We start from the raw sequence: 18,941 nt of genomic DNA, 5'->3' as shown, positions 1-18,941 counted from the left end.
ATTTAACTCCGATTCTTGACGAATTGGAGTGGAGAAATGTTTAATCGGAGTTTCGATTTGATTTTGCACCAAATGTTAAAACGCAGCGCTATGATTCGTCCGCTTCGAGCAGATTTCTCTTGAATCGGCAGAGGAGAGACAAATTGAAGGCAAGCAAAACTAAATCGAGTTTTCTCTTCGAATTTGATTTGTTTTTTCCTTCTGATTTTACTGTGATATTGAACCGTTGACGAATTTGATTCGACGGATACTTGTATATAAACTGATGAGAAATTTAGGTTTTCTTTTGTTTAAATCTGAAATCGGACTCTGTGATCGAGAATCATCTGTTGAATCTTATTTATGAAATTAATTTCATCAATGGAAACACATAGTTGAAGAGATTAGTTCTCGTCTTCATGGATTCGTTTGTAGAAATTAGTGTCTAATTCTGGAGGAATTGAACTTTTCTGTTTCCCTCAGTTTGAAATTTAACCTGATGATTGTGCGATGAAGAACTGGGCAACAGAATTGGAAATATGATTAGAAAATTACAATTTTCAAGAACTATGATTACAAATAAATTAATAAAAATATCTTTAAATTTTTTAATAATATCTTAAAACTTTAAATAAATCTAAAAAATATAGTCAAACCTTGAAAAAAATTTAAAAATGTATTTAAAAAATAACTCTTGGCATCTCTTCGTCGGCAAAGAATTCTTGATGCGAAAATACTTGTTCGTTGGAAGATCTATCTCGTATCTGGTACCTGGTACTGCACGGTTCCACTCTGCAAGAACTTTGAATCATTCTCTTCATTAGAAATGATCTGCTTGCCCGAAATGACCTAGCCCAATAGGGAAATCCCAATTCATATTCTAGGAGCCTAAACTTTGTGATTGAATAAATCCTCCTCTATCTGTTATGGGTCGAGGAGGATTCCTGTGTTCGGGCTAAAGAAGCAATGTCCCTCGATCTGTGTTCGGGCTGAAAAAGCAATGTCACTCGATCATCATCAAATCAACTGCAATCTTTTTTTGTCCGTGAGTGGAAACCCAACAGAGCACCAACTTTTAAATATATTTTTTAAAAATAGGGTATTTTTTAATTGTGAGGGACCATTTTTCATAACTTTTAATAGAAAAACATTAGTTATTTATAAAAAAAAAAAATAATAAAAAAAAAAACTATTTTTTCCGTTTTAATTTATTAGTATATTGCTAAATTTAATTAAAAAAAATTAAATCTTAAATCTAAAAAATACATGGTAAACATTAAAAAAAACAGTAAAAAAAAAAAAAAACATTAATATAAACATAAATCAAATAATAATAATTTTTGTCAAATTTAGTCGAGAAATGGCTTACCTATTAATTTTAATAAATCGAATTGATTTTTTTTATATTTTTTTAAAAAATATCAACTAAACTGTGAAGAGCCCAACCCAACTTACTGCCCATGGGCCCCGGCGGTTCAGCCCAAATCTTATGTTAACTCAAAACGACGCCGTGTAATCAAGTAGAGAACTGATTTGTTAAGCTTTAAACCCTAGTCCCGTCGCCGCCGTCTTTACTCAGTCTCCGGCGACAGTTTGCGTTCATAATCTTCCCCACGANGTTAACTCAAAACGACGCCGTGTAATCAAGTAGAGAACTGATTTGTTAAGCTTTAAACCCTAGTCCCGTCGCCGCCGTCTTTACTCAGTCTCCGGCGACAGTTTGCGTTCATAATCTTCCCCACGACCAGCGAAAATCTCCGAGCTTATTCATCTCTTTTCAATTTTTTTATTGCCGGAGGACGATAATTATGCTATTCTGATCTGAAATTCTCATTGAGCTCGGTGTTTTTTTTGTTCTACTATCGATTATTGAGGAAAATCGAACTTGTAAATCGACCAATGTTGGACGAAAGCGAATTCGATGTGCATTTGAAACTCTGGGCGCTAAGAATTCCCAGGGAACTCTGTAAATCCGCCATTAAAATACTGAACGGGTACGTCTTGTTTTTTGTTGCTTAGTAGTTTTAATTGTACATTTCTTCGTTTCTTAGTTGAACTGTTCATCGTTCTCATCCGAGTTCGACAATCTCTATTTTCTTGAAAATATTGTTTCGATATTGCCTTTCGTTTTGAAGGTAGATTGTTCTTCGGTCTCAGTTCGTTTCTTTTGTAAAATTTTTAGGTACTTAATTGATAGGCCCCGGATTAAACCTGTTACGGAAGATCCAACATGTGATAAGAATCGGTATGTTATATTATCGGAAAAAGTTCAATCTACAGGTAAAATTCTCTGTCCTTGCACTTACTGACTTGGTTTTCTCTGTTCATTATGCTCTTTAATAAGACTCTCTGTGAGCCAAAGCTCTTTCAAATGGCATCCTGCGTTTCTTCTTCCCTTTTTGGTCCTTAGATCACACCTTTTTCTATCTTGTGATTGTTTGAATGGCTCAGAGTTGTCCGAAATTCCAGAAATGAAGCTTGAAGAACTGAAAGGTTTATGCGAGATTGAACTAGTTCCTTATTCACTAACTCTTGGATATTCTTATTGGGGAACAGGTAGTTTCAATAATCCCATCTTTTATTTTATGCATCGTGCAAGTTTGACTTGACGCATTGTGTGTAACGACCCTATTTTTCTTTATAAAATAGAGATGTCACTACATGCATGACGTGTCTAATATGTGCGTAAAAGTCTGGAAATATTTCATAACGATGCTATGGACGTAAACATTTATAATAAATTCATTAAAACAATATTGTTATGGGCAACATAGCGGAAAAAAGATAATATGAATTTAAATAAAANTTATGTTAACTCAAAACGACGCCGTGTAATCAAGTAGAGAACTGATTGCTTAAGCTTTAAACCCTAGTCCCGTCGCCGCCGTCTTANATCTATACTCTAGGTTTGTCGTTTTTCGTACAGGGATGACTTACCTTAACTTGAAAAATAAGAGTAGTACATGGCTCGAGTATTTTAAGAAATATTGAGTAAGTAGTCCCACTATTGAGGTCGGGAAATGCAGACACAAGCAATCATGTTGGGACCTTTCATTGCGTAAAAACATCATGTCATGACCTTGTTCTCGACTTCCAGTCCGGGAAGTGTTGTATGTTGTCTTTGACTGTTTGATATTATGATGATTGCATATACCGTTTCTACTTTTCAGTGATAATTTAAACTATTATATATGTGCGTTTACTTGACATTTGATGTGTTCATTTTGTTCATGGCCGGCTAACTTAGCGTGTGGTTCTTATGTAGATCATGTACTGAAGCAGATTCTGCCTCATGGAGTGGAAGTGCCATCATCTTTTGAAACAATAGTTAAGTACTCAAGCCATTGCCATGTTTTGCCTTCCTTTTCCTTTCTACCCTACATTTTCGTGTGCTCTTTATAGCTTTTACGTGCATTCGTTTCTTCTCCTATATGGCTTTTCGGTCAGCATGATTCTGTGTTCTTTATTGGTCTTAACCTTGTTCGTTCATTACAATGACTGACAGTGAGGTGATGTTGTTCTGTGATTTTACAGGTCACGTAGCTCACCTTAATATACACGACGAATTGCTCCCTTATAAGGAAGTCATTGCGAAGGTTATTTACGATGTACGTCATCAAGATCCATTTACTCATTTTTTCCAATGAATTTGAAACGTAAATTGTGAATAAATGATCATTATACTATAGTTGTTACTTCATTTTCAATGCTTTTAAGTGTCTTTGTGTAATAGCCCAAGCCCATCGCTAACCGATGTTATCCTCTTTGGGCTTCCCTTTCAGGCTTCCCCTCAAGGTTTTTAGAATGCCTCTCCTAGGGGGAGGTTTCTACACCTTTATGAAAAATGTTCCGTTCTCCTCCCCAACCGATGTGGGATCTCACAATCCACCCCCTGGCCCAANGGGGGCGAGGGCGTGTGTGGGGGTACCCTTTTCAAAAATTGAATTGCTAATGATTTAGCAAGAATCAGATTTCTTTATTGCTTTTAGTGCCATTGTTGGTCCCTGTCCCCCTCATTTTCCCTATAATAACTTTTCTATAACTAATTCTTTTGAATATTACGTGGGGTATGGAGGTTGAAACCTACCTCTCTAGTAGAGAGTTGAAAATTTTTAATCGTTGAACTATGCTCGTTTATTCCTTTGTAATGATTTCTTTTCAAAATATAATTGCAGAAAAATTATCCGAGAATCAAAACAGTGGTAAATAAAGTGGGGTCGATAACAAATGAGTTTCGGGTTCCGAAGTTTGAAGTTCTGAAGGGAGAGAATGATATGGAAACAGAAGTGAAGCAATATGGAGCAACTTTTAAGCTTGACTACAGTTTGGTCTACTGGAACTCAAGATTAGAGCATGAACACATAAGACTGGTTTCACTGTTCCAACCAGGAGAGATAATTTGTGACATGTTCGCCGGTATTGGTCCTTTTGCTATTCCAGCTGCCCAGAAAGGCTGTATAGTATATGCCAATGACTTGAACCCGGATAGCATTCGATATCTGAAGATTAATGCAGAAATCAATAAAGTCGGTGATCGTGTTCATGTTCATAATTTGGACGCTAGGAAGTTCATTTCTCAATTGATGACCGTGCCAGACAATGAATGTAATTCGGAATCTGTCGCCTCAGTTTTAAAAGCTTGTGAGAAAGGTATCGGAGGGACCGCTTAGTATCATCATTGAAGGAAATTTTCATAATAGAGATCGTGTATCGACGATCTTAATTTTCATTCTTGCTTCAGTTCAGGTGGAGGAAGTCCAAGGTAGTGTTAAAACTAGCGATGAAAGTGTAGAAGGCTCAAGGAGTGCTGATGTATCTGTTGCTGCTCTTAAAAGATCCTCAGAATGCTGTGAGAAAGGTAAGATACCCATCAAATCCAAGTAGGGCTATAAAAAATTCTTTGTGGGAAATGAATATAGATGTTTTATATCTTTATTATAAATTAAATCTACTACACCTTTAGCAATTAAGACAGCTCGACGTTGAGAATTTATAGCATGTTGCTCATCACCGTATGTGAGATCCCACATCGGTTGGGGAGGAGAACGAAACATTTTTTATAAGGGTGTCGAAACCTCTCCCTAACAGATGCGTTTTAAAAACCTTAAGGGAAAACCCGAAAGGGAAAGTCCAAAGAGGACAATATCTGCTAGCGGTGGGCTTGGCTGTTATTGAACCATGAAAGATCATTTCTTCTTAAAATTGTTGCAGATAATGGAATAGCTGATGATGCTTCCATCTGTGTAGCTGGTAAGGGAATAGCTGATGATGCTTCCATCTGTGTAGCTGGTAAGAGAAAAGGAAACAGTAACAAGAGGTTGAAGGGGTCCGAAATATCTCATGCTAAGACGTGGGAGCATGTTGATCATGTGATTATGAACCTCCCCGCTTCTGCTTTACATTTTCTCGGTATGAACGCTTTTTTTCGGGTTTATTTCATTTACCTTGTCGTGGTTGTTATGCATATTCCTATACATTTTTTAATGTTGGAGGAAGAATTGAAACTTGGGAAGTATCAATGTTAGGTAGCCCACCTCTGTCGGTACGAGATTAGAGGGAAAATTATGGAAAGGGAAAAATATGTAACAACCCAAACCTATCATTAGTAGATATTGTCCTATCTGATTGTAACAACCCAAACTCACCGCTAGCAAATCCCACATCAGTTGATGAGGAGAACGAATCATTCTTTATAAGGGTGTGGAAACCTTTCTTTAGCAGATGCGTTTTAAAACCTTGATGGGAAGCCGAGAAGAGAAAGCCCAAAGAAGACAATATCTGCTAGTGGTGGGTTTGGGCGGTTACAAATGGTATCTAAGCCAGACATCGGGCAATGTGCCAGCAAGGAGGCTGAACCCTGAAGGAGGTAAACATGAGACGGTGTGCCAGCAAGGATGCTGGGCTCTGAAAGGGGGTTGATTAAGGAGTCCCACATCGATTGGAGAAGGGAACGAGTGTCAGCGAGGACGCTGGGCCTCGAAGGGGGTGGATTGTGAGATCCCACATCGGTTGGGGAAGAGAACGAAACATTCTTTATAAGGGTGTGGAAACCTCTCCCTAACAGATGCATTTTAAAATCTTGAAGGGAAGCTTGGAAGGGAAAGCCTAAGAGAACAACATCTGCTAACGGTGGGCTTGGGCTGTGTTAGACGAACATGACTCTCCACAGTGGTATGATATTGTCCACTTTGAGCATAAGCACTCATGGCTTTGCTTTGGGCTTCCCCAAAAGGCCTCATACCAATGGAGTTAGTATTCCTCACTTGTAAACCCATGATCATTCCCTAAATTAGCCGATGTGGGACTTCCATCATCCAACCGACTGTTACAATATTAGTATGCTACTCTTTTTTACATGTCATGCTCTTGTTTTGTATCTGTAACGATAATTTGTTTGTTTAATCACCAAAGAATATTCGGCATTTTCTTACCAGATGCATTTAGGCGCTCGATTCCGAGGAAGTACTGGAAGGGCTCCCTTCCATGGATTCACTGTTATTGCTTCATGCGAGCAAATGAGAATCAAGAGTTCATCATTTCGGTATGTTCAGACTCCTATTTTCATATTCGTCTAGCAAGATCATCTTTCTTCTCATGCTATCTTCTTAACTGTTCATCGCAGGTGGCCGAGTCTGCCTTGAATGCCAAAATCCAAGACCCTATTTTTCACAGAGTCAGAGACGTTGCACCAAACAAGGTATTGCTCTCTATTTGTTCTTTTAGCTTACTTCCATTGTTCTTAACACTTGCCTTTTCTTTCTTATGTTCTTTGTTTTGATAGGCAATGTATTGTTTAAGCTTTAGGCTTCCACAACAATGCTTCGACGAAGAGTTGACTAGCTGAATTGTATCCCGTTGCTACCGGGATTCTAAGGTTGGCTCGTTTTTCTTATTCATCCATACTGAGTTTCTTAGTTTTGAGATCGTAATTCGTAGTCGTTAATGCGATATAGATGTACAAGCTAGCTAATATGGTGTACTAGGCAAGCTTTTAGTCTCTATACATCTAGTATCGGTTCATTTTAGTTCAGACAACTGGAATCTCATTAACACAAATTTATGAACTATGATTGAAATATATAGTCTAGAATCTCGTTAACACATGAACTAACACATGAACTATGAGAAAAGAATTGAAACATTTTAGAGATATTAATGGACGTTAACGTGTGTTATATCTTTTGTGGGACGTCGACTTTTGGTCGACTATTTTCGGACTTTATTAAAAAATGAAATCAAAATTGGTGGTTAACTTTATGAAAAGATTGGCAATCTCTTTTAGCTTTTGATTGATCCGTTTTTTCTTCCTCCTTTTGCAATGATAAAGGGATGAACTTTGGGAAAGAAACCAAGCGAGAGAGATTAGATGAAAACATTTCACGTAGACATTGGCTGGAAAGTCTGCAACTTGGAGCATTCTTTTTCAACTCTTCTTCAAAATTATTCATTTTTTCCATTTTTGATCATCACAATTTGCATTATTAATTAATATTTCTTATATTAATTATATGTTTTTTTTTAAATGATTTTAAATATTTTGAAAATGAAAATTAATATCATAATATTCGATCAGACCTAATATGAGCATAGTTCCTCCCCGTCCCGGTCTTTGCCAACTGTTTCAATCATCATCTTTGTAAGATTCTCAATTTATTTTCATAGAGATTAGAGTGGAGATTCTCCATAGGGAGTTTGCATGGATCGAATTTTTGTAGAGTGTTCTTTCTGTCCTCTCGAGCTGGGCTCTCGCGTGTCCTGAGTCCGATCAGATCAACCAGCGATCGGTTTACAGAACAAGGAGTTAATCTCTCCTTGTGATTGGGATGAGGTAGATTCCTCCCAGTCGGGGGGCGGATCAGTGTCCTTTCCGTCCTCCCGGGCTGGGCTCTTGCATGTCCTAGGTCCGATCAAATCAACCAGCGACCAGTTTACAGAAAAAGGAATTAACCTCCCCTTGTGATCGGGATAAGGGTAGATGCCTCGACGATCGGGATAAGGGTAGATGCCTCCAAGTCGAGGCAGATCGAATCGGAGTTTCCTTAGGTAGCCACCAACCTGTAGTTACTTAAATTTTCATGCTTGAAATTTTCCTTTATTTTTTAAAAAAATTTATTTAAAATAGTCTTTTTAATTCATAATTTTTTGCTTAAAAAATATATTACATTCAAANAAAAAAAAAAAAAAAAAAAAAAAAAAAAAAAAAAAAAATATATATATATATATATATAATATTATTCAAATAAATTCAATGATATTTTATAAGCAAAAAAAAAAATATAATATAATATTATACAAGCATAACTTAAAAAAATTTAAATATCAATATTATAACACTTATATATATATATATATATAAATATAAATAAAGCACGGTAGTGAATTGGGCAGGGACATGTATATATTTTTTGTTTTGATTTATTATTTTAATTATTATTATTATTATTTTTATTGAGCTGCTTACAAAAATAAGAGCCAACGTGCGATTGCAGCTGTGCGCACCACCATAACTGAATAACTGAATTAAGTAACGAATCTTTTTTTTTTTTTTTCCTTTCCTTTATTTGTCTCTCTGAAATCCAACTCCATTTTTTCTCCTTCCTCATGAAGCTCCTCTGAATCTCCAAACAGACCTCTTATTTCTTCCTCCTTTCTTGATTCCTTCTTTATTCAAAGATTCCGATTCAAAGAAGCAAAAGAATGTCCAAGTTTGAATTACAAATCCACAGGAATTTCATACTCAGAACAATTCTTTTGTTGTTCTTGACGATTATCCCAAACGGGGAAAGTGTTGGAGTGAACTGGGGAACTATGGCGACTCACCAGCTCCCACCAGAGAAAGTTGTTAAAATGCTTCAAGAAAATGGTTTTCTTAAATTGAAGCTCTTTGAAGCTGAGGATAGGATTTTGGAAGCGCTTATTGGAACTGATATTGAAGTTATGTTGGCTCTTCCCAATTCAATGCTGCAAATTATGAGTGAGGATTCTAAGGCTGCTGCTTATTGGGTGGATGCTAATGTTACTGCTTATACTTATCATGGTGGTGTTAATATCAAGTTGAGTATTGAAGATTCTTGATCTTACATTATGAACTTTGCATTTTGTGTTTTATTTTGTGCACTTAAGGTGTTTGATGAAATGCCCACTTCATGATTTCCTCTGTTTCTGCTGCTGCTTTCATTTTAGATCGATTCATTGAATACCAATCTGTTTCTTTCTCCATTTTCTTTGTTTAGTTCTATATTTGTGCGAGATCTCACTTCGGTTGGGGAGGAGAACGAAACATTCTTTATAAGGGTGTGGAAACCTTTCCATAGCATATGCGTTTTAAAAACCTTGAGAGGAAGCCCAAAGAGAACAATATTTGCTAGCGGTAGGCTTGAGATGTTGCAAATGGTATCAGAGCCAAACATCAGGCGATGTGCCAACGAGGAGGCTTAGCTTCAAAGGGGGTGGACACGAGGCGGTGTGCCAGCAAGGATGCTGAGCCCCGAAGGGAGTGGATTGGGGGTCCCACATCGATTGAAGAGGGGAATGAGTGCCAACGAGGACACTAGCCCCGAAGGAAAGTGGGTTGTGAGATCCCACATCGGTCGAGGAGGAGAACGAAATATTCTTTATAAGGGTGTGGAAATCTCTCCCTAGTAGACGCAATTTAAAAACCTTGAGGGAAAACTCAAAGAGGGATAACGTCTACTAGCAGGCATAAAATTCAATTGAAAACTTGTTTTGCAGGTATGTTGCAGTAGGCAATGAGCCCTTTCTGAAGTCCTACAATGGCACTTATCTTCAGTTAACATTGCCTGCCCTGAGGAATATCCAGCAAGCCTTAAATGATGCAGGGCTTGGATCAAAGGTCAAAGCTACTATTCCTTTCAATGCTGATATTTACAACTCCCCGGACTCAAACCCGGTTCCATCTGCAGGCGATTTTCGGCCCGAAGTCCGAGACTTAACGATCGAGATTCTACACTTCCTATCCATAAACAATGCACCTTTCACAGTCAATATCTACCCCTTCCTTTCCCTCTATGGCAATGACTACTTCCCTATAGACTTTGCATTCTTTGATGGAACATACAAGCCCATCAAAGACGGAGATCTAACCTACACCAACGTGTTCGATGCCAATTTCGACACGCTCGTTTCAGCTCTAACAAAAGCAGGATATCCTGACATGAAGATCATAGTAGGGGAAATCGGGTGGCCAACGGACGGCGACAAACACGCCAATATCCAAGACGCCAAACGATTCAACCAAGGATTGTTGAGACACGCTCTAAGTGGGGAGGGAACGCCAGCTCGAGTCGGCGTAATTGACGTCTATCTCTTCAGCCTGATCGATGAAAATGCCAAAAGCATAGAGCCAGGAAGCTTTGAAAGGCATTGGGGAATCTTTGAATTCGATGGTAAGCCAAAATATGAACTGGATCTGTCAGGAACAGAACAAGAAAAGGGGTTAATAGCAGTTGAAGGAGTGAAATATATGGATAAAAAATGGTGTGTTTTGAACCCAAATGTGAAGGATTGGGAAGGATTGGCTGATAATATTGATTATGCTTGTAGCTTATCAGATTGCACTGCTTTGGAATATGGATCTTCATGCAATCAATTAACTGCTGAAGGAAATGCTTCTTATGCGTTTAATATGTACTTTCAAATGAACAGCCAAAAGAGATGGAACTGTGAGTTTTCTGGTTTGGCTATGGTGACTGAACAAGATCCTTCTTATGGGAACTGCCAGTTCCCTATTATGATCGATTATAACTCTTCTTCTTCTTCATTTCTAGATCTTCTGGTTGCAATCTTTATGGGATTTGTGGTGTTTTTGTGTTTGGAATGATTGGGAAAGAGAAGCAATGTTCATGTTTTTCTCTATGTTTTGTGTACATTACCATATGAACATTGATTCCTATTGGATTATATGATAGAATTCTTCTTTTGCCAAATTGCTGCTTATGTATAATAGATGCAAATCTTTGCTTTGTTTTATTTGTTTTTTTGGTGCTCGGGTCATGTAGTAAATTTATTTCAGACAACGAGCTTTCTGGACTTTCTCTTTTGGGTTTTCCCACAATGTTTGAAAGGGCATCTACTAGAGAGAGGTTTCTATACCCTTATAACGAATGCTTACGACTTGCTCGGGATATTATCCATTTTGGGGTTCCCCTTATGGGTTTCCCTTTTCGAGCTTCCCCTCGAGGTTTTAAAGCGCGTTTGCTAAGAGAGGTTTCGACATCCTTATAAAAAATTCTTAGGGTTTTCCCTTAAGATTTTAAAGTGTGTATGCTAGTAAGAGGTTTCCACACTATTATAAAGAATGTTTTGTTCCCTTGTCCAATTGACGTGGGATCTCACACTCCACCATTGGCCGGTACTCGTTCTTCTCTCCAATCGATGTGGGATCTTACAATCCACCCCTTTCGTGGTCTAGCATCCTCGTAGGCACACTGCTCAGTGTTTGGCTCTGATACCATTTGTAATAGTCCAAGCCGATTGTTAGAAAATATTGTCATATTTGGACTTTCCTCAAAGTTCTGAAGCGTGGAAAGAAGTTTTCATACCTTTATCAATAATGTTTTGTTACTCTTCCCAACCAACGTGAAGTCTCATAAAGATAATCTTACTTCTATTCACGTGTAAATCTACAATAAGTAGAAAAAAACGTGCACTTATTCCTAATTATTCTCCCTTTTGACAAAGGATCATTGAATTTCTTCACACATTGAAAAATTGCTCTTATGTAGTTTACCTTTTTTTATTTCCTTGGAGCATATGCACTTGCTTGTTCAATAGAACTCAATTGGACAAATAACAAGCATTAATTATACATGTGAGGCATTTAAATGAGCAAAACCCCATGAAAAGAAAAAAAAATGAAAATTCTACATTATGGCAATTTTCATAATTTCATTGATTTGCTTTTAATGCACAACAAATAAATTGTTCATTTAGAAACATGTCACCTTCAAATTTCACATGTATAATATATGGTCTCAATCTTAGAAATCACCAATATTTATTGTACCCATTTCTTAGATTCTATGGATTTAAATGCACTTTTCGCCCTAGAGCTTAGCCTAAAAAAAACTAGATTTAGAATTTTTTAAATATTATAGTACGAGCATACACGGGTTGGATTTGAGACATTTTTTTAGCCAGCTCAACATTTCGAGTTGGTTTGGTCGGTGACTCGAATGACTGTAATAGAGCTCACAACCCAACCCAACCTTACCCTTTATTTTCCAGTTAGACTAGGTTGTATCAAATATTTGTTCATTTTAAAAAAATTATTTAATAAAATCTTAGCCCAAACCACCGCTAGCAGATATTGTCCTCTTTGGATTTGTAACGGCCCAGATCCACCGCTAGTAGATATTGTCCTTATTGGGCTTCCCCTCCAGGCTTTAAAATGCATATGCTAGGAAGGTTTCCACACCCTTATAAATGATTTATAAATGATGTTTTGTTCTCCTCCCCAACCAACGTGGGACATCACAATGGTATCAAAGCCAGTCACCGGACGATGTGTCAGCCTTCTTGCTGTTCCCCAAAGGGGGTAGACACGAGGTGGTGTGCCAATAAGGACGCTGGGTCCCGAAGGGGGGATGGATTGTGATGTCCCGCATTGGTTGGGGAGGAGAACAAATCACCTTTTATAAGCGTGTGAAAACCTTCCCCTAGGAGACACGTTTTAAAGCCTTGAGGGGAAGCCCGAAAGAGGACAATATCTACTAGCGGTGGATTTGGGTCGTTACATTACTTATTTATGATATATGTCATAATTAATAACTAAAATATTACAAAACTCAAATATTAAACATTCATAAGTCACTGTGCCTTGCTAACATTTATTACGAGTGTCAAATATTTTTAATATTCATAACAACCTTAAAATAGAATAAGGTTGGGTAGAGTTGAGTTGTTAAGCATTCTTTATAAGAATATGAAAACTTGTAACGACCCATATCCACCGCTAGCAGATATTGTTCTCTTTGGACTTTCCCTTTTGGGCTTCCACTCAAAGCTTTAAAACGCGTGGGAAGGTTTCCACACCCTTATAAGGGTATTTTGTTTTCCTCCCCAACCAATGTGAGGCATCACTAAACCTCTCCCGAACATATGCGTTTCATAACCGTGAGGCTTACGATGATACATAACGGGCAGAAACGGACAATATCTGCTAACAGTGAACTTGAGTTGTTACAAATGGTATTAAAGCTAGACACCGAGTGCTGTGCCATTGAGGACACTGGGCTCCTAAAGGGGAGAAACAGTGAGGCTGACGACGATACGTAACGGGATAAAGCGGATAATATCTACTAGCGGTGGGTTTAGGTGTTGCAAGTTCCGACAATATCTGTTAGCGGTAGGCTTGGTTGTCTTCCAAATATTCAACCCGTCAATTTAACCATTATTCGGATAATCTATTTATTTGTAGTTTGAGAAATTATTAACCTTAATATTGTATTGTTGGATTAAACAAAGACCATATATTCATAGAAACAATGCCATGTTTCCCAACTAATTTGGCATTAATTTTAATAGGGCTTCTAAAATTAATATAATAAATAAAGGATTTTACATTTGTCAAAAGAAATCAATGCCTAATCCAATAACTAAAATTTTCTCACCAAATTATTTATCATGACTCTTTTTATTTTTAATAAATCCAAATAAAATTTGTAACATAAACCTAAAATGCTACCCATTTAAATATAATCTATTAATTATATAATAGATTATTAAAATAATTTTAATTTAGTTTTCCTACTTTAAAATTTTAATTTTTAAATTTATTTTATAATAAATCTAAATAAATTATAAATAAATGTTTCGTCCAAATCAAATATTATATATGGTAGAATAAATTATATTAAATGAGATTTACCATTATAATAATTTATTAATAAAATAATAATATGTTTTAAATTTTAATTTAATTTAGCTATCAATATTAATAATTATTCTCAAATAAATATGTAAATAATTAGTATATTAAATTGAATAAATAAAAAACTTTTTACTGGCATCATATTTTTAAAAAATTGCAACAAGCACCCCTTAGATGGGTTAAAAGGTAATTCTTAAACTTGGTGGGGAATTTTTGAAAATAAGTTGAGAGGAAGGGGTGGAAATAAATATTTCCAACTATAAATGCGAGCAACAATAAAGGACGGTGGTGATTGGGGAGAGAACGTTGAAAGAAAAGGACTAGGGGGGTGAAAATGTAAATAAAAGAAAAGGAGTGGGGTAATTTGGAAATATGAAAGAAATGCGGGACCGGGACAGGTGGTTTCTTAATATCCCGTCGAGGGATTTGGGATTTTCTCATTCGCATACACATCTCTCTCTCTCTGTCTCGTATCGTTATTTGCTTTTGGAACGAATTTTGGAGCTCCGTAAAAGAGGGAAAAGATCGCAAACCCTAAAAATCGACGAGAGAAACAAGGGATTGTTGATCTGTAATGACGTTGTAGCCATTTTGCTGCATTCTGTTGCTCTGGATTTGGTTTCTCCAGCCACCATTTCCGAGACCATTGGTTTGAGCATTTTCTTTTGTTGTTCAAGGTATGGATTCGACGTTATTTCATTGTTCTCTTTTGAGATTGGGGAGAATGTGGAGGATGTGTTCTTCGTTTGGTGAGAAATTGAACACGATATGTTTGGAATTAAGATGTTGTCGTAGGATTTTTGGTTTTTGAGTTAATTTTGTGCTGTATCTAGTCATTTATTCGCGTAATTACTTCACATTCGTCGTTTTGGAAACTGTTTATTTTTTGTCTACGTGTTTATGTGTAGTTTCTCATTTCTAGGTCATAATTACACCCCTAAGTCACTGTACGATTCTCACATGGTTTTGATAAATAAAATTTTAGTTCATGTGTTTGTTTCTTCTAGGAGATTTTGTACTATTCCTTCACTTCGGAATGAGCTTTCTGCTTTTCTCTGTCTTTGGTTGTTTAGTGGGCAGAGTAGGCATGCGAATTGAAGACAAGGTTCTTTTAGGTAGTCTGCTTGCTATTGGCTACTTTTGGGTGCCTTCAATTATAAGGACCTTCAACCTTTTGGTCTAGGATTTGCTACACTTCATCGTCAATTTTTCTTTGCGTTGTCTTCAATTCTTACTGATCAGGTGCTAATTCATTGGGTGTGTTTTCGATATGTTATATTCCACTAAAGATGCAGAATCTGATATTGGCTTCCCGTTGTTTTTAATCTTTCATTGATTAGCAGCTATTATTGCGTTGATATACTGAAGTGTTTGATTTTGATGTTTGTAGTTCATCATGGTAGCAACTGCTGCTACATCCGCATTTTATCCTGTTCCTTCTTCATCTCCCGACTCTGGAGCAAAGAACACCAAAGTTCGAGGTGGCTCTGGGAATTTGGGGGGAATCAAGTCAAAATCTGTGTCTTCTGGATGTCTTCAGGTGAAGACGAATGCCCAAGCTCCTACCCAAGTAAATGGAAGCTCAGTGAAACCTGTGGGTGGTGTCAGGGCTGGAGATGACCTCCCATCATCGCACCCCCGAACTTTTATCAATCAGCTGCCTGACTGGAGCATGCTTCTTGCGGCTATTACTACCATCTTTTTAGCAGCTGAGAAGCAATGGATGATGCTTGACTGGAAACCTAGGCGGCCTGACATGCTTATGAACCCATTTGATTTCGGAAGGATTGTACAGGATGGTCTTGTGTTTACCCAGAACTTCTCTATTAGATCTTATGAAATAGGTGCCGATCGTACAGCTTCTATAGAGACATTAATGAATCATTTACAGGTACAAAGGGATTTGGAGATGGATTCTTGTGTTTTTGTGAATAGATGTTAGATTTAAGACCATGTATGCTTATGAAAGAGGTTAAGTTCTTCCACTCTCTGGATTTGTATGCAGGAAACTGCCCTTAATCATGTTAAAACTGCTGGCCTACTTGGTGATGGATTTGGCTCTACGCCAGAAATGTGCAAAAAGAACCTGATATGGGTAGTTACCAAGATGCAGATTATGGTAGACCGTTACCCTACTTGGTAAATTTAAGTTCTCCATGAAGTATACACTTCTAAAGATTAATTCATTATAACATTTGTGATTTTTTGTGTTGATTGTTAATAAAAACACTTGTGACTTTTTTTTTTAATTGTTAATAAAAACACTTGTGAGTTATGATCTTACTTCGAGAACAGAAGTGAGTTACTATTCCTTGCAACTATGTAATCTTTTGACTTCACTTTACCGTCTAACAATAAACCGTAGAAGAAATACTAAACTTATTACAGACTAACAAATCACTGGCATGCTCTTCAATTTACATTTTTCTTTTTGATGTGGAAGTTTTTGAGCGTGGCAAATAGTGTGTCTTCTGTTTCAGATGACCTTTGATTATGTCTTTCATCGAACCTATGCATGAGATACTGGAGATTGCTATATTTACAGGGGTGATACTGTTCAAGTGGACACTTGGGTTAGTGCTTCTGGAAAGAATGGCATGCGCCGTGATTGGCTGGTGTATGATTGCAAAACTGGTGACACTTTAACAAGAGCTTCTAGGTATTTTCCTTCCCCTTTCAGATGAAAAATGCTTTCATTTTTCGTCACACCTATTGTGATTTTTATCCACCCATGAATTATAAAGTTGACCAGTTTTGGTTTTGCCTATGATTGAATAATTCTCGTTACAAATGATAGAGGGATGTATAACTTGAAAGTTCTCTTATGTGTGTTTCATAGAGAATCTAAACCAATTTGGGTAAACTAGATACGCCTTTGTTAATCTTAGTTGTAATTGGTCTTTGTATTGAAATTGTTGCTTACTCATATAGTTTTATTTTTGCAATGTGAAGTGTTTGGGTCATGATGAATAAAGAGACGAGAAAATTGTCAAAGATTCCTGAGGAAGTGAGGAGTGAAATAGAGCCACACTTTACGGATTCTTCTCCTGTTATTAATGATGACAGGAGACTTTCAAAACTTGATGGTGACACAGCTGATTATGTTCAAAGGGGTTTGACTGTAAGTTATTTCATTTTACTTAAATATGTTGCTCGTAAAAAGAAAGTTGTCATTGGATGTTTATGTTCTTGATTTTAAAGTTAGAAGTTGGTTCAATTATAATTTTCGTGGTGCTCGTCTCACAATGCGTACATTTCTATACTGCAGCCTAAATGGAGTGATTTAGATGTCAACCAGCATGTTAATAATGTGAAGTACATTGGCTGGATTCTTGAGGTAGATAAAACTGACATTGCTTATCCTTGTTTAAGACTTACTCTGATTCATGGTTCCTTCTCATCTATTACTGTGCCAAAATAATGATATACTTTCTAATACATATCTCCAAAATGTTATACCGTCAACTATTCTTCTAAAGCTTGGCTGTATCTCTCTTTGATTGGAAAACAATGCTGATGGTCTAAAGAGTGCCCCGCCACCAATTTTAGAGAGTCATGAACTTTCTTCCATCACTTTGGAGTACCGGAGGGAATGCGCGAGGGACAGTGTCCTGCAGTCCCTTACTGCTGTCACTGGCACGGATGTTGGGACTCTGGCAACTGCTGGAGACGTTGCGTGCAATCACTTGCTTCGGTTTGAGAATGGGGCTGAGATTGTGAGAGGAAGAACAGAGTGGAGACCTAAAATTGGCACCAATGTTAGGTTTCTGAACACTATTTCAGCTGACCATGGCATTTAAGCTGCCACACAAGATCTCTCAGCAGAGGCCTCCTGCTACATCTATGGTTTGCGCAAAATTCTGCTTTCATTTCTCTGATATATACGTCTATAGGTATGTTTTCTCACTCCCTCTATGCTGATAAACAAAAAAGAAAAAGAAAAAAAAAAAGTATTAATCTCTTTGTAATTAGCCCTTATCTATTATTTTCCCCTTGTCCCAGAAGGCTACTGTATTATGTTTATGTTGCTCAGCTTGATCAGTTTCTTTGCAATCAATGTGTGTCCCACAGCTGGCTGATTGATTGTCTCAGAGCAGATTGAAAATATTTTTGTTTGGAAATTGATTGCGAAAAAATTTCCCTCGAGGTGTTAGATTTGTATATTTTCTGTAACTTTAGTTTGGGAGTTGGAAAAAAGAAAAAAGAAGAAATATTTCCATTTTTTTAACCTTCAGTGGTCGTTGTCAATTTGAATATGTTGGGATTTCTGGACTTGCTTGCCTTGAGCAGACTGGGTAAAATATTTATCCTGTTTGGAAATTGGTGGGTAAAAATTTACTTCCAGTGGTAAGATTTGTATATTTTCATGCATTTTCTAGAACTTTCCTTAGGAAGCTGGAACTGTTGAATATGGGATTTCTGGATTTACTTGCCTGGCCTTTGAGTAGATTGGTAAATATTTACTTGGTTCGAAATTGATTGAAAAAGAAAATTACCTCAAGGGGTTAAAACAGCATGCTTTCTTGCTGTTTCTTGTGCATATGTTTGGGAAGTGTTCAAGAAGAAAAAAAAATTCCATTTTTCTAGCTTGAAGCGTTCTATTTGAATGTGCGTGAGTTGGTTTCAGACGTGTCTCCTGCACGTTTAGGAGATATGGATGTCTTAGCTTTTAGTTGAGAGTATATATCTGTTTTGTTCTCGTTTGTTCATTCATGTTGATTGATTGTAATAGTACCGTTAGGGAGATATGGATGTCTTAACTTTTAGTTGAGAGTATATATCTGTTACGTTCTTGTTCGTTCGTTCATGTTGATTGATTGTAATAGTACTTTTTGATGGATTGTAACAGTAGAATATTAGATTTGAGCAGGTTGAATCGGGTGAAAAGTGACATAATTGGTTTTGATGGCTCTTTTAATACAGGCTGGGTCAGAGGTATTATTTTGTTGATGACATTAATAACTCAATATATGATCATTTTGGCAGGTTTAGCTGAAAGGGTGATGTGGGTTTATTTTAATGAAATTAATGATGCAATTTTATTGCATTCTAAAAGAATCCTTTGACCTTT

General features: G+C 37.0%; 3 protein-coding genes across 8 annotated transcripts; all 3 read left to right on the top strand.

Moving 5' to 3' along the window:
- Positions 1–1,652: 1,652 nt before the first annotated feature.
- Positions 1,653–7,398, top strand: LOC111798376 (tRNA (guanine(37)-N1)-methyltransferase 2). Of its 4 annotated transcripts, XM_023681473.1 has the most exons (12): positions 1,653–1,973; positions 2,162–2,259; positions 2,431–2,535; positions 3,245–3,307; positions 3,514–3,587; positions 4,155–4,629; positions 4,721–4,837; positions 5,191–5,388; positions 6,414–6,520; positions 6,602–6,676; positions 6,761–6,853; positions 7,307–7,398. In XM_023681473.1, the coding sequence occupies exons 1-11, from the start codon at positions 1,879–1,881 to the stop codon at positions 6,821–6,823; spliced, it is 1,470 nt and encodes a 489-aa protein (XP_023537241.1). In that variant the 5' UTR covers positions 1,653–1,878; the 3' UTR covers positions 6,824–6,853; positions 7,307–7,398. The 4 variants fall into 4 exon arrangements, with proteins under 4 accessions (XP_023537241.1, XP_023537242.1, XP_023537243.1 ...); XM_023681474.1 differs by lacking the exon at positions 7,307–7,398 and having other exon boundaries at positions 5,230–5,388; positions 6,761–7,057; XM_023681475.1 differs by lacking the exon at positions 7,307–7,398 and having other exon boundaries at positions 6,778–7,057.
- Positions 7,399–8,414: 1,016 nt separating this feature from the next.
- LOC111798377 (glucan endo-1,3-beta-glucosidase 8-like) lies at positions 8,415–10,935 on the top strand. The gene is made up of 2 exons (XM_023681476.1): positions 8,415–9,032; positions 9,712–10,935. Exons 1-2 carry the CDS (start codon positions 8,677–8,679, stop codon positions 10,817–10,819), a joined length of 1,464 nt encoding a protein of 487 aa, XP_023537244.1. The 5' UTR covers positions 8,415–8,676; the 3' UTR covers positions 10,820–10,935.
- Positions 10,936–14,309: 3,374 nt separating this feature from the next.
- On the top strand, positions 14,310–18,221 carry LOC111798693 (palmitoyl-acyl carrier protein thioesterase, chloroplastic-like). Of its 3 annotated transcripts, none has more exons than XM_023681996.1 (7): positions 14,310–14,547; positions 15,261–15,761; positions 15,876–16,009; positions 16,416–16,529; positions 16,823–16,991; positions 17,139–17,207; positions 17,398–18,221. In XM_023681996.1, the coding sequence occupies exons 2-7, from the start codon at positions 15,267–15,269 to the stop codon at positions 17,668–17,670; spliced, it is 1,254 nt and encodes a 417-aa protein (XP_023537764.1). In that variant the 5' UTR covers positions 14,310–14,547; positions 15,261–15,266; the 3' UTR covers positions 17,671–18,221. The 3 variants fall into 3 exon arrangements, with proteins under 3 accessions (XP_023537764.1, XP_023537765.1, XP_023537763.1); XM_023681997.1 differs by lacking the exon at positions 14,310–14,547 and adding an exon at positions 14,877–15,127; XM_023681995.1 differs by lacking the exon at positions 14,310–14,547 and adding an exon at positions 14,878–15,112.
- The last annotated feature ends 720 nt before the right edge of the window (positions 18,222–18,941 follow it).

Source organism: Cucurbita pepo, chromosome LG07, assembly GCF_002806865.2.
Source record: "Cucurbita pepo subsp. pepo cultivar mu-cu-16 chromosome LG07, ASM280686v2, whole genome shotgun sequence".
In the NCBI taxonomy this organism is placed as follows: domain Eukaryota; kingdom Viridiplantae; phylum Streptophyta; class Magnoliopsida; order Cucurbitales; family Cucurbitaceae; genus Cucurbita; species Cucurbita pepo.
Note: the sequence above shows the minus strand (reverse complement) of the source record. Positions and strands in the feature narration are given on the sequence as shown.